Genomic DNA, 13,483 nt, shown 5'->3' on the forward strand with positions numbered 1-13,483 from the left:
AAAAGCTAGTGTAGCTCACGTTAGCTTACCTGACGCCCTTGACGACTGAGCAGCTTATGCAGCCACTGATGGAGGTGAAGCCTGTTAGCCTGCTGTGTAACTGACCTGCATGAGAGGATCTGCAGGAGAACTGACGGGAGGAATCATCTATGGCCCAAGCTGCAGCAACACAGCGTACCGCAGAAAGGTCAAGAGCGAGGACGCCATTACTGACGTTTGTTGCTGTGGCCCGAAGCAGCCATTGTGGTTTTCTGGTTCCCACAAACGCAAGCATCAACCCAGGCCTTTATGACTCCACTGACACACTGGGTACCCATTTTATCTTCATTTGGTGAATAAAAGTGCTGGTTATAGGTGAAATATTTTATTTGCTGTGCTTTTGAAACTTGGGTGCGTATTGGAAAAAAAACATAGAACTGACTGAGAAACTTCTTGGTTCTTGTAGTTGTAGTTTATTTTGATTTGTCTAGTGATTTATTCTAGAGAGTACTTGTGTTTGAGGTAAGAGTGCTTCAGAGGGAGGCTAATATATATAGAAAATAAAAAAGTAATTTTGGGATTGTGTTTGTCTTTCCAGACTTTTTACTCATGTTGGTGGAAGATTTATTAAATTGTTTGGGTGGAGTTCATTCTGGCTACACTGACCCAGATATGAACTCCTATCTCCTAATAGAACTGGCGAGCCAGCCAGGAGGACGAGAGACAGTTTTGATCTGCTTCAAAGACCCAGTTTGTAGTTCATTCTGGTGTTCTGTATGGACCTCATCAGACATCATAACTACATCAAATATACTTGCACTGGTCACTACACACTGTACACATTGAAAGCGTTACCCAGAGGTAGCAAGGTTGGTTGTGGTGGGATTCACCAAGGACAGGTTTCCAGTCTATCACAGAGAGACGGACAACACACTCATATTCACACTCACACTTACACCTACAGCCAAACCAGACACCGGAGTACCTAGAGAAAACCCGCACAGACACAGAGAGAACATACAGAGTACTGCACCACCCAGAAACTGAAGATCACTGATTTATTTTCTGGGTTCATGGTTCTCGGTCACAGAACTGGACAAACAAACTTTCAGGTTCAGTTATCTCCCTACACTATGAATAAATCTCAGAAAATGATCAGACAGCAGCTGATGATGGTCAGCTGATCTATAATTTATCAAATTTTGTCCTGAGCAGTGAATCGATGGAACAGAAACCATATAAACTAGCAGACTGGTCATTCCTGCTGCATAGCAATTTGATGAGAGAGAGGAGTGTGGTGTAGCAGGTCTGATGTGTTAATCGTAGTCACCTGTGAGGTGAGGGGAAAAAATGACACAAGGGAAATGAGGAGGGAGTGTAGAGAAGAACAGAGGGATTGCACTAGAGCAGCAACAAACGTCTGCATGCTGGGCTGTGAATTCTTCTCATACCAGGACTACCCTCTAGTCTGTGGATTATTAACCTCCCGATCCTGAAAATGATCTTCAAACGGCAAGTTCTCCCGTTACCTCCTCTCCCTCTCCTTATCCTCCGCATTTTTCTTTCTCAGACACACTTAAATTCTTTGAGGCACATAACTGATTTTTGGCCTTCACTTGTAGCGGATTTGTTGTTATTTCCTTTAGGTTTAAATATATTTTCACTACTGATGGTGACCCAATACCAACGATCATGGAGAAGCCCGCCAAGAGCCAGAGTCAGTGGTATAATTTCCATCTCAAAGACTACAGACAGGAACAACTCCTCTGAGTCACAGCTCCCACCTTAGTAACAGGGAGGAAATGGAAGCCAAGCACAGCAGATGTAGAGGCACAGGCCATCCTGAAACACTGAAATATAATGAGACCAACATGGCAGAGCGGGCTTACAAATTCAGCAGGGGATCAAATACTTATTTCCCCCACTGTGGGGGAAATAAGTATTTGATCCCCTGCTGAATTCCCCCCCCCCAAGCACAACACAAGTCAGTACTTTGTAGAGAAACCTTTGTTGGCAAGCACAGCGATGAGACGTTTCTTGTAGTTGGTCACCAGGTTTGCACACAGCGCAGGAGGGATTTTGGCCCATTCATCTTTACAGACAGTATCTAAATCCTTCAAGTTTCTTGGCTGCCTCTTGGAAACTCGGAGCTTCAGCTCCCTCCACAGGTTTTCGATCGGGTTAAGGTCTGGAGACTGACTAGGCCACTCCATGACCTTAATATGCTTCTTCTTGAGCCACTCCTTTGTTGTCCTGGCAGTATGTTTTGGGTCATTGTCATGTTGGAAAACCCACCCACGAGGCATCTTCAGTGTTCTTGCTGAGGAAAGAAGGTTTTTGTCCAAGATGTTACAGTACATGGCTGCATTCATTGGCCCCATAATGCGGTGAAGTTGCCCTGTACCCTTTGCTGAAAAACAGCCCCAAAACATGATATTTCCACCTCCATGCTTAACCGTGGGTATGGTGTTCTTTGGGTCATACTCACGTTTTTTCATCCTCCAAACACGGCGGGTCGAGTTAATGCCAAATAGCTCAACTTTGGTTTCGTCAGACCACAGCACTTTCTCCCAAGCCTTCTCTGAGTCATTTAGATGTTCACTGGCAAACTTAAGGCGGGCCTGTACATGTGCCTTCTTGAGCAGGGGGACCTTGCGGGCACTGCAAGAGTTCAATCCATAACGGCGCAGTGTGTTGCCAACTGTTTTCTTGGTGACGGAGGTCCCAACTGCTTCCAGATCATTAACAAGCTCCTGCCGTGTTGTTTTAGGCTGCTCCCTCACCTTTCTCATCATCATCCTCACTCCATGAGGCGAGATTTTGCGGGGAGCTCCAGACCGAGGACAGTTGATGGTCCTTTTATGGGTCTTCCACTTGCGAATAATGGCACCAATAGTTGTCACCTTCTCACCAAGCCTTTTGCTGATGGTTTTGTAACCTATACCAGCCTTGTGCAGGTCTACAATCTTGTCCCTGACATCTTTTGACAGCTCTTTGGTCTTGCCCATGGTGCTGTAGAAGTTGGAATGTAAGAAACTGATTCTTAGAGCAGGTGTGCTTTATATACATGACGAGTTAAGATCAGGAGTATTGGTAAATAGTTGACTGAGCACAGCTCCGTGCCACATGCGCACCAGCCAATCTGTAGGAGCCTGAATTCTAAGTGAATTGTTGGGGATCAAATACTTATTTCCCTTAATAAAATACATAACAATTTATAACTTTTAGATTGTGTGTTTTTTATGCATTTTCGACTGATATTCTGTCTATACCCATAACCAGTAAACAACCATAAAAACCAGAGTCTGATCATTTCTATGGAAGTAGGCAAACTTACAAATTCAGCAGGGGATCAAATACTTATTTCCCCCACTGTATATAAATACAAAAGGTACAAAGGTGTGTTTGCATGCATGTATGTGTGATGAGGTGCTTGTGTATGATGACATATTTGCTACACACAACAATACAGTGTCAGTATTTGATATACTTATTTTATCACCTCCCCCAAGAGGTGTTAAACAGGCGCTGGTTTTATGTTTCAGCATTGTGAGGGTCTGACACAAAAAACAAATCAGCTCAGGAGATCAGCGGGAGGACTCGGGGAAACAGTCTCCTCTGACTGTGTCTTACTGGCTTTTAGACGCCGAAGTTATGAGGATGTGACAATGTCCTCAGATCAAATCCAGGACTGACGAGGGACAAAGAGCATCTTCCTCTCTTTAAATGTTTCCTCCACACATGAAGGTGGAAAGTGTCTGGAAGTCAGTGGAGGGGTCAAGTCTGATAGAGTGGGTGATGCTGTTCCACAGTCTGGAGGCAGCAACCATGAACTCACTGTAGAACTTGCCAGCAGGTGTCTCACTTTTTAGTTTCATTTCATTTGCTTAATTGTCTGGACTGGTACGCCTTGCCGGTGAGTAGATGCAGACTAGCATTGTTGGTGTTTAAATATCATATGAATGAGTATATATTTCATTCATTAATTCTGGGTTTTGTTTTTATGTTTGCATTACAGGTTTACAACCTAATCAACGTCACTATATTACTTTCTAATTAACGCCACTAACGAGCTGACTAACGTGAGCTAGTTTGTCAGGTTAAAGTGAAGACCAAGACCAATGACCTTTGTCGGCCTATAACAAAGCTATGTCTTCTTCAAGAATCAGAAGATAACTGATGGACTGTTGTGAAGCCCTCGGTTTGAATAGAGCAAATAACAATGAACTTTGTGGTAAAATTCTAGCTATTAACAATATTTACATTGGCTTTATTGTTTAGGGACCTACATAACTAATTATTTCTCCTTTCATTTTTCATCTTTAGGCTGAGTGGCTGTGACTTATCATGGAGGAGCTGTGAAGCTCTGTCCTCAATAATCTCCACACAGTCCTCCAACCTCAAAGAGCTGGACCTGAGTAACAACAACCTGCAGGATTCAGGAGTTCAGTTTTTATCTGTTGGGCTGGAGAGTCCTAACTGTAAACTGGAGACTCTGAGGTGAGGATTCAACCATGTAAATGTCCCGTTACCTCCATGACGTCATGCTATGAAATCATTTCTGTTCTGTCAGATCATTGATCAGTTTGATGTTGTTGATTCCAGTCTGTCAGGTTGTCTGATCACAGAGGAAGGATGTTCTTCTCTGGCCTCAGCTCTGGGCTCCAACCCCTCCCATCTGAGAGAGCTGGACCTGAGCTACAATCATCCAGGAGACAAGGGATCCAAGTTGCTGTCTGCTGGACTGGAGGATCCACTCTGGAGACTGGACACTCTCAGGTATGGACACACAACAGGAGCTCACACAGTGTAGGTTTTTCCATTGTCGTCTTTCTGTGGAGCCACTGAGGTCCTCAGAGGATGAGTCCTCATCCATCCAGTCCTCATTCTTTCTTCCTTTCTTTGGACAAACTGAGGAACTCTGCTTCATGTTGAACATCAGTTAGAACTCATGTTGGATAGAAAATCATTATTTGTGTGTTTCTTCTTCCAGGATGGACCATGGTGGAGAGCAGAGGTTAAAGGCTGATGTCAGGAAGTGTAAGTTTGACTAATGATGACAAAACATCACATCACAGTATCACCATTAAACTTTCTATGAATGAACAACAGATCAGTGAATAAAGAAAGAATAAATCCATCAGATGTGTCACATGATAAATTGCAGCTGTGTTGTGTCTTTTTCTCTCCATCAGATTTCTGTGAACTTGAAGTCGACACAAACTCAGTCAATAGATTCATCGAACTATCTGACAACAACAGGAAGGTGACACATGTGGAGGAGGAGCAGCCATATCCTGATCATCCGGAACGATCAGAAGGAACGAATTTGGACAGGACAGTAGATTTGGATTCAATGATCAGTCCTGGAGTCTGAGCTGCTCTGATGATCATGGTTACTGTGTCTGTCACAATAATGGACCAACATTCTTCCCCTCATCCTCGTCCTCTGACTCTAACAGAGTCTCAGTGTATGTGGACTGTTCTGCTGGAACTCTGTCCTTCTACACAGTCTCCTCTAACAAACTGATCCACCTCCACACCTTCAACACCACATTCACTCAACCTCTCTCTCCTGGATTTAGATTCTTGTCTCCTGGTTCCTCTGTGTCTCTGTGTTCTCTGTAGGAAGGAAGGAGAGTCTTTAAAGTGACAGCAGCTTCAACTCTGGTTTAAATGTTGATGGAGGATGATGTTTCTCTTTGGTTCACAGATGAATCACTGATTATGACTTGATGTCAGAATATGTTTTATGTTCCTTTGTCTTCATGGGTTCCTCTGCAGTCAGTATGAAAGTCAAAGAGAAGATGGATTTAACAACAGACCATTAATCTAATGCAGACGTCTGAATTCACCATGATCTACTTTAATCCTTATGCCCTCTTTGGGCATTTTTTTTCAACTTTTTTTTTTTTTTTTTTTGATGTGCTGATCATTTTGGCTGTGTTGCAGCTTGTTACTTGAATTTCTGCAGGAACAGAAATTCTAGCCACATTTTTGAAACCCATTGTCTTTTCCTCTCGCATGTCATTTATACTCATCTATACGCATTTTGTCCCCTCTGGACACCTTCATGATAAAAATGTACACACATAAAGAAACTGCCATAAAATCCTTATTGTGCACAATAAAAACAACTAAATGCAATGTAATTTCACCTCCACGACCCCCTTCCTGTTCCACCGTGACTGAGAACCAGAGCACAAAGCCGGGTCCATAAAGACCTGGATGAGGAACTGGACTGGCCTCACAGAGTCCTGACCCCCATAGAACCCCTCTGGGATGAACTGGATGTGGACTGTGAGCCAGACCTTCTCCTCCTACATCACTGATGAGCTTTTAAACCTGAGGAAAACCTTCAGGAGGAGCTGGAGCTGTGGAGACGTCACATTAAACCCTGGAGACTAAGAACAGACCTGACTGGAGCTCTAGTGTATTTATGGCATTAAGACAGGTTATCACCTCTTCTCGTACATGATGGTCCATTTCTTTCCCAGAAGGCATCTTTGTTGCACTGGAATCTGAGTATAAAGATCAGTAATTCCATAGTTTGCATATCTTTAATTCTTTAATTTTGTCTTCCCACTGATTGACTGTGGGAGGTTCTGTGTCGAGGCATCTTCTTCTTACAGTGTTTTTGCTGGACGTTTTTTAGGTGATATCTGTCTTCTTTTGTTAACTGTGTGTCCAAATTACCCAGGTAGAAATATAAACAGGTGAAATCAAAATTATACTGTATAGGCGAACATTTTATTTCTCCCCTGACTCACCAGGAGGGGTCACTTTGTCGGATAGTCCATAATGGACAGGACAAGGTTTTAAGCACATTCCTGTGCCAACGAACAAGGATTTAAGGTTTTCTCCCCCATTTTCGGGGAGAGCTAAACACCACCTAAACATCACCTAAACACCACCTAAACATCAACTAAAGACCACCTAAACATCACCTAAACATCACCTAAACACCACCTAAACATCACCTAAACACCACCTAAACATCAACTAAACACCACCTAAACACCACCTAAACACCACCTAAACATCACCTAAACACCACCTAAACATCACCTAAACACCCGAGATACAAGCATTAGTTGATGAGGTGGAGAGGTGTGGTGTCAGAGTGATTGTCTTAGATTGGATAAAGAGCTACAATAAAAACAGGCCTACATTTGTGCAGACAGGTCATCACTAGACTAAGAATCTAAACATTGCCCGTGGTGTCCCTCAGGGCTCAGTCTCAGGGCCAAAATTATTCATTTTGTATAGTAATGTTAAACGAACAAAAAATTTCTTTGTGTAAGAAGATGAGACTATTTGTGTTTAACATGATATTGATCTGATTTTGTTTCTTTTTCTTATGTTTGTTTTGTTCTTTAATGTTTGAGATGAATTTTAACAATAAACAGAAAAACACACAGTGGTTATGTAACCCAGCATCAGAGCAGTGGATCTCTGTGCTAAAGTCTGAAAGTTCACGCTTCAACGGCATTCTCCTCCCACCGTCTCAGACACACTCAGCCTCGCCTTCATTCCTTCTGCCTGGAGAGACGAGGTTTCACTGAGGCTGGGCAGAAGGGAAGTCAGTGGAGAGTCTTTGTTAAAGTTTATTAAAGCAGTCAGTGTTGATTATTGGAGATGTACTCACAGTACTGGAACACAGCACGGAGACGGAGACCAGACTCCAGGAGATTCACAGTGAGTATCACACACTTTATGATCATCATCACATTTACTCTGTTCACACTCAAAGTTAAAACCTCTCCATAGATGTAAGGAATGTAAAGGAGGAGGAAACACTCTGCTCTGGTCTCTAACATTCATTTAGCTGTAATATCTGTCATCACTGTTAAATAGTTCATTCATATTCATTCCTCCTTGGATCCGGTAGCTGACCTGGTCTAGTTGAACCAGGAACAGACAGAGAATCATGGAGTAAAGGGTCCAAAACCCAAGGGAGCTCAGTGCTGAGGGGCTCGACCATTAAGAGCTTTAACACCAAACAGATCAAATGTCGCTCAAATGTCGTTGGATTGAGATCAAAGAGCTGGATAATCTTCTTCCTAAGACTTTAGCAACATACATGAATGTCTGAGCATTACATTCAATGAGGTATCAATTAAATTACTGTAATTTACACAATTAATTGTTGTTTAAATGAGTTTCTTACATTAGTTTCAAGGTAGTCCGAAGCTACCTAACAGCTAGCCTAACAGGCTAAAGGCTAGCAGGCTAATGACTGGTCCAGTGTGGAAGGTGGAAATGATCAAACCCAGGAGCTGCATTAGTTGTGGGAATAGCACTGGAACCTCGGAGGCTTGAGTGTCACTGAGTGGGTGACACCAGGTAACACGTGAGAGTCATTACATTAAGGCACAGCTGGGTTCATTTCCAGCCAGAACATTAGGCAGGTGAACCCAAATGAACAAACAGTGTAAAATATATCAAGAGAATATGGATGTACTCAACTAGAGAATGTAGAACCTGATGAGGTGGCTGAAGATGGAAGTGACTGGTCGGTAAGATTCATTAAAGGCCGAGTGTCAGGATGGTAACTGAGGGATCCAGGCAGAAAGAGGGAGATGGGAATTGAGCTGAACTTCAAAAGAAGTCCTGGAAAAAAAAGTCTGATGGATACAAGGCTACTACAGACACAAGAGGACAAAAAAGACCCCTGAGCTTAGTCCTAAAGGGGACTTGATGTCCCAGGTCTGTGTGATGTGTGAGACATTGTCATTGACATGAACGGGACGCTGCTCAGGCAAACTTCACCTACAGACTTCATTTCAACTTTAAACTGTAGACATGATTGTGTATTGGTGTATTAATGGTGTTTTGGGTGTGAATGTTTGTGCTAAAATGTGACCGTCATCAGCCGGAGTGGAGGAAGATGTTTGACACTTTTCTCTTTCCACGCTCGTCCCGGCCACAATTTACACACTAGACATATGATTTTTTCCACAGTTGTAGAGAAACTTGTTGTGTCTCTCACAATGAGCTCAGTAAAGCAGTGAGACGTACAGAATTTAAACTGTGATCCTCTGTTCATGGTAAAGTACCTGTCTGCTCTCCATTCACTCCAATGCAAAGATTTTCTGAGAGAAGGAGAAGGACCTTTGTGTTTAACTCGTGAATGTGTCCAAAATATTTACTCTAGAAGAACAAAAAACATATCAAAGTCTTCAGGAAGGTCTTACGACGCCCACGGTCTGCTTGTTTTTCTGATACGAGCTACCGTTTTGTCACAATGAGCCCAGTGAGGTTCTGTTGTCATTGACGACCACTGTGAGTTGCCACGGCAACCCCTGACCCTCAGGCCTGAGCCACAGCTGAGACCAGTTCATTAATCAGGGACTCCTCTTAATGTCTCTGCTGCTATTACAGCTGATCCCTGTGTCCCACACATTTATGTTACAACAACACACACACACAGGTGACTTTGTGATTCCAGCTCCTCAGTATCAGCGCTCAGTGAAAGATGACCACATGTCTGATTAGCTCTGGTTATGGGTTTGATTCCCATGTTGACAGAGACGGTACCCCGGCAGTAGCCTTTAGAGAAGTTTTAATGAAAAGTCAGCAGATTTGAGGCTGACATGTCAAACCTTTGTCAGATTGACAGAAACGCCTGCAGGCCTGAGAGGGTGAAGGAGTGAGGAGGTGACGGTGAAATGTGTTTCCTGTCTGAATGCAGGTGGTGGAGGGGGAGACTCCTCTTCCTCTGGGCTCCACATGTCGCAGGAAGCGTCTTCATTCTGCAGGAGAGGAGGACCAGGAGGCCAGGAGGAGCTGTGCATCCCGACCGAATCCCGAGGGCTCGCTGTCAGCCGGCGACCTGAGTCACTACAGCAGAGCAGAGGAGGAGGAGGAGGAGGAGGAGGAGGAGCAGGAGGAGGAGCTGCAGAGGCTCTGTCAACGCTGCCACATCATGGCGTCACAGCTGAACAGACAAGCTGCAGCTCTGGCCGACACCACTGCTCTGAAGGTCAGGAACAAATCCACACTCGACACATCTGAGAGGTTTGGTCACTATGGTCGACTTTGAGAGAGGAAACGAAGAACAAGTGATTCTCAACGAGTGGGTCAAGACCCAAAACTGGGTCTCAGGCCTATTTTCAATTTCTGGCCAATAAACAATGTTATAGTCATATAACTTCACAATTTTTTCATTCAGAGGATCTGAGGATGGTTTCACAGAGTCTAGATCTGGAACTAGGTCCAGGTCTGGTCCAGGGGATGATGGATGAGACACAATGTTACTGAAGTTTGACCCACAGAGACCAGAGTCTACAGAAACCAGGGTCCATAGAGACCAGGGTCCATAGAGACCAGGGTCCACATGGACCAGAGTCCAGGAAAATAGATGTGCTGGTTCTGGAGATGGTCCTGATTTATTCTCCTCAGTCTCTTTAACCCTCTATAGGAACCAGGAACCATATGTGGTAACGTGGTTCCTGGTTCCTCTCAGTGAGGTTTATTGTCATGTGGTTTTCATTGAGCCAATCAGAGAAGATCCAGGAAACATTGTCAGGTCTGATCAGGGTCTAATGTGGTCTACAAGGTCCCCCTCTGCATGATGCTGCTGGTGTTTGTGTCTTTGACTGTATTTAGCCTGAACCTTGGGGAATCTGAGAAGCCTCCTTCGGTCTCTGTCCTGCTGTGGTTTGTGAGACGAGGTCTCGGTGTGATGCTGCAGACCTGAATGTGTTTGATGCTGAACTCCTCTGTCAGGTTTTCTTATCGGAGCGTGAACATCAGAGCTGCTCTCATCTCAGCCGGGACGAGAGCTTCCCCGTCCTCACAGTTACATCTCTGTGATTAGTTCAGTGGTCTGACTTCACCCCCACCCTCCCCCCTCCTCCCACCTCCCTCCCCCCTCCCTCCCCCTGCCTCCCTGCCTTCCTCCCCCCTCCCTGACTTCATACTCCCTCCCAGGTCTCTGTGGTCCAGGTCTCTGTGGTCCAGGTCTTTCTGGTGCAGGTCATGGATCATTATGTTCAGAACTAGATAAATCAGGTATTTGGTCCCTGAACAGAGACTAAAGACTTTTCCCATGAAAACCTTTTGGCTAACGGTCTGTTGCTGGTGTCACTGGTGTCGGATCGGTCCGGTCTGGACTTGATCCGGGTTCGGGGGACCTGATGGATGTCTCTGAACCAGTAGCTTTGGTTTTGGTTCAGCAAAGTCCTGCGTTAAACCAGAAAGGTCCACGTTGAGTCTGAGCCCAGCCTCCATCTTTATTTCTACATCCACCATCTACACACACACACACACACACACACACACACACAGTCACATGATCTGGTCTGGGTTCACCTACATTTACACTAAGACAGAAATCAGAATAAAATAATAAAAACAGAGCCACATATTAATAATGAAAACAAACACTGTGCCAAGTTAAAAGACGATTAATAAATAAATGAACTGCAGATTTCAGGCTCAGACTATAACTGACCCTTAATCTCTGAGATGAGCCCCGAGTCTTTGCTCCACTGCAGCCGTCTCCTCAAGTCCTCTCGTCCTCGGACGTCCTCGCCTCACTCTGCCACAACCGATCAGCTTCATGGGCTCGGAGAGGACGAGCGGGACGAGTCCAGAGCTCGAAGTCAGTCCTCGCTACGCTAACGAGCATCAGACGAGGAGGGCTGTTCTGAGCCTGGAGGCTTTGAACACAACTCCATATGTATGAGAACATGAACCGAGGACAGACACTGATTACACGTCTAATTATCTGCATTAAACCGTTAATGAGAGACTTAAACATCCTGATACAACATGGACAGTTTATAAAGAGGCAGAGAACTGGTTTAACCCTCCACAGGACTCTCACTGAAACACCTGGAGTCTACGGCTCGCCACGCCCTGGATGGGGACCCCTACAGGTTTCCATTGTTTTTAATTGTTACCGGTTAATCCAGGTTCTGGTCTCATATCTGGTTCTGGTCTCATTGGTTCTGGTTCACTGGTCTCATATCTGGTTCCTGGTCCTTAAACTAATGTAAACATGTATTTGTCACATTAGAATCATCTAACATCATCACATTAGAAACATTAGGACACTTGTTCTTCTTCATGGTTCCTATAAACCAGTCAGAGGGGGACCTTGTAGACCACATTAGACCCGATTAGGACCTGAGGATGTTTCCTGGATCTTCTCTGATTGGCTCAATGAAAACCACATGACACTAAACCTCACTGAGAGGAACCAGGAACCACGTTACCACATATGGTTCCTGGTCCCTATAGAGGGTTAAACTGAGGCAGCACCAGCTCCGGCCACTAGATGGAAACACTCATCAGTTTAATAAAATGAGACATGACCTTCTGAACCAGTTGAAGTGGTTTATAACCGAGAGCAAATAAAGTTGTGCTGCCTGCAGGTTCTTGGTTAATGAGCTCATCAGTGCTGGAGGAGGAACCATTAGAATCCAGATCTGATTAATGGGAACTTCTCTTCCTCTGAGCGAATGAAACCATGAACACCAGCTACAGCTGCTCTTCTATGACAAGGAGGTCGGACCGGAACACGGACACCAGACAACACGTATAAACCCGGGGACCAGGAACCAGGGCGCAGGAACCAGGAACCAAGAACCAGGGAGCAGGAACCAGGAACCAGGAACCAGGAATCAGGAACCAGGGAGCAGGAACCAGGAACCAGGAACATAGAACCAGGAACCAAGAATCAGGAACCAGGAACCAGGAACCAAGAACCAGGGAGCAGGAACCAGGAACCAAGAATCAGGAACCAGGAACCAGGGAGCAGGAACCAGGAACCAAGAATCAGGAACCAGGAACCAGGGAGCAGGAACCAGGAACATAGAACCAGGAACCAGAGACCAGGAACCAGGGACCAGAGGCCAGGAGCAGCAAGTCTTTTTTAAAAAAAGCTTTTTGGATTTAGGAGATGATGACAAAGAGGACGTGCCCGCTGTCTGCTGGTCAGTGAATGCAACACGTCCATATGAGCGTGGTGCATTCAGTGTGAAGTTATCCCACACCAGCCTCCATTGAAGATCGCTGGCTCGTGGCGACGGGAGGTCGTGGGCTGTAAATCAGAGAGTGGTGACGGCTTTACTGCAGGAGGAGCAGGAAGAGCAGCTGGTCGCTGACGGGTCAGACAGTCCAGACCTTCTCATGGCTTTAAAGCAACACCTGCTCTCACCTGCTCTTAATTCAAATGTGTGTGTCAGTCTGTGTGTAAATGAGCAGCAGCGCCACCATGTGGTCAGTAGAATATTGTATCAGCTGCTGTCTCTGAGGGATCCCTGATGGATCTCTGATGGATCTCTGATGGATCCCTGATGGATCTCTGATGAATCCCTGATGGATCCCTGATGGATCCCTGATGGATCCCTGATGGATCTCTGATGAATCCCTGATGGATCCCTGATGGATCCCTGATGGATCTCTGATGAATCCCTGATGAATCCCTGATGGATCCCTGATGGATCTCTGATGAATCCCTGATGGATCCCTGATGGATCCCTGATGGATCTCT

General features: G+C 45.0%; 1 protein-coding gene across 1 annotated transcript in view; it reads left to right on the forward strand.

Annotated features, from left to right (window-relative positions):
* The first annotated feature begins 7,549 nt into the window (after positions 1–7,549).
* The window catches only part of LOC124998863 (kinesin-like protein KIF26A), a 25,105-nt gene continuing 19,171 nt past the window's right edge, over positions 7,550–13,483 (forward strand). Inside the window, exons 1-2 of the mRNA XM_047573476.1 lie at positions 7,550–7,677; positions 9,674–9,964. Of these exons, the coding sequence (XP_047429432.1) occupies positions 7,618–7,677; positions 9,674–9,964 (351 nt within the window). The 5' untranslated portion in view covers positions 7,550–7,617. The remainder of the gene's footprint in view (positions 7,678–9,673; positions 9,965–13,483) is intronic.

This window comes from Mugil cephalus, chromosome 21 (genome assembly GCF_022458985.1).
Source record: "Mugil cephalus isolate CIBA_MC_2020 chromosome 21, CIBA_Mcephalus_1.1, whole genome shotgun sequence".
NCBI classification, from domain to species: Eukaryota; Metazoa; Chordata; class Actinopteri; order Mugiliformes; family Mugilidae; genus Mugil; species Mugil cephalus.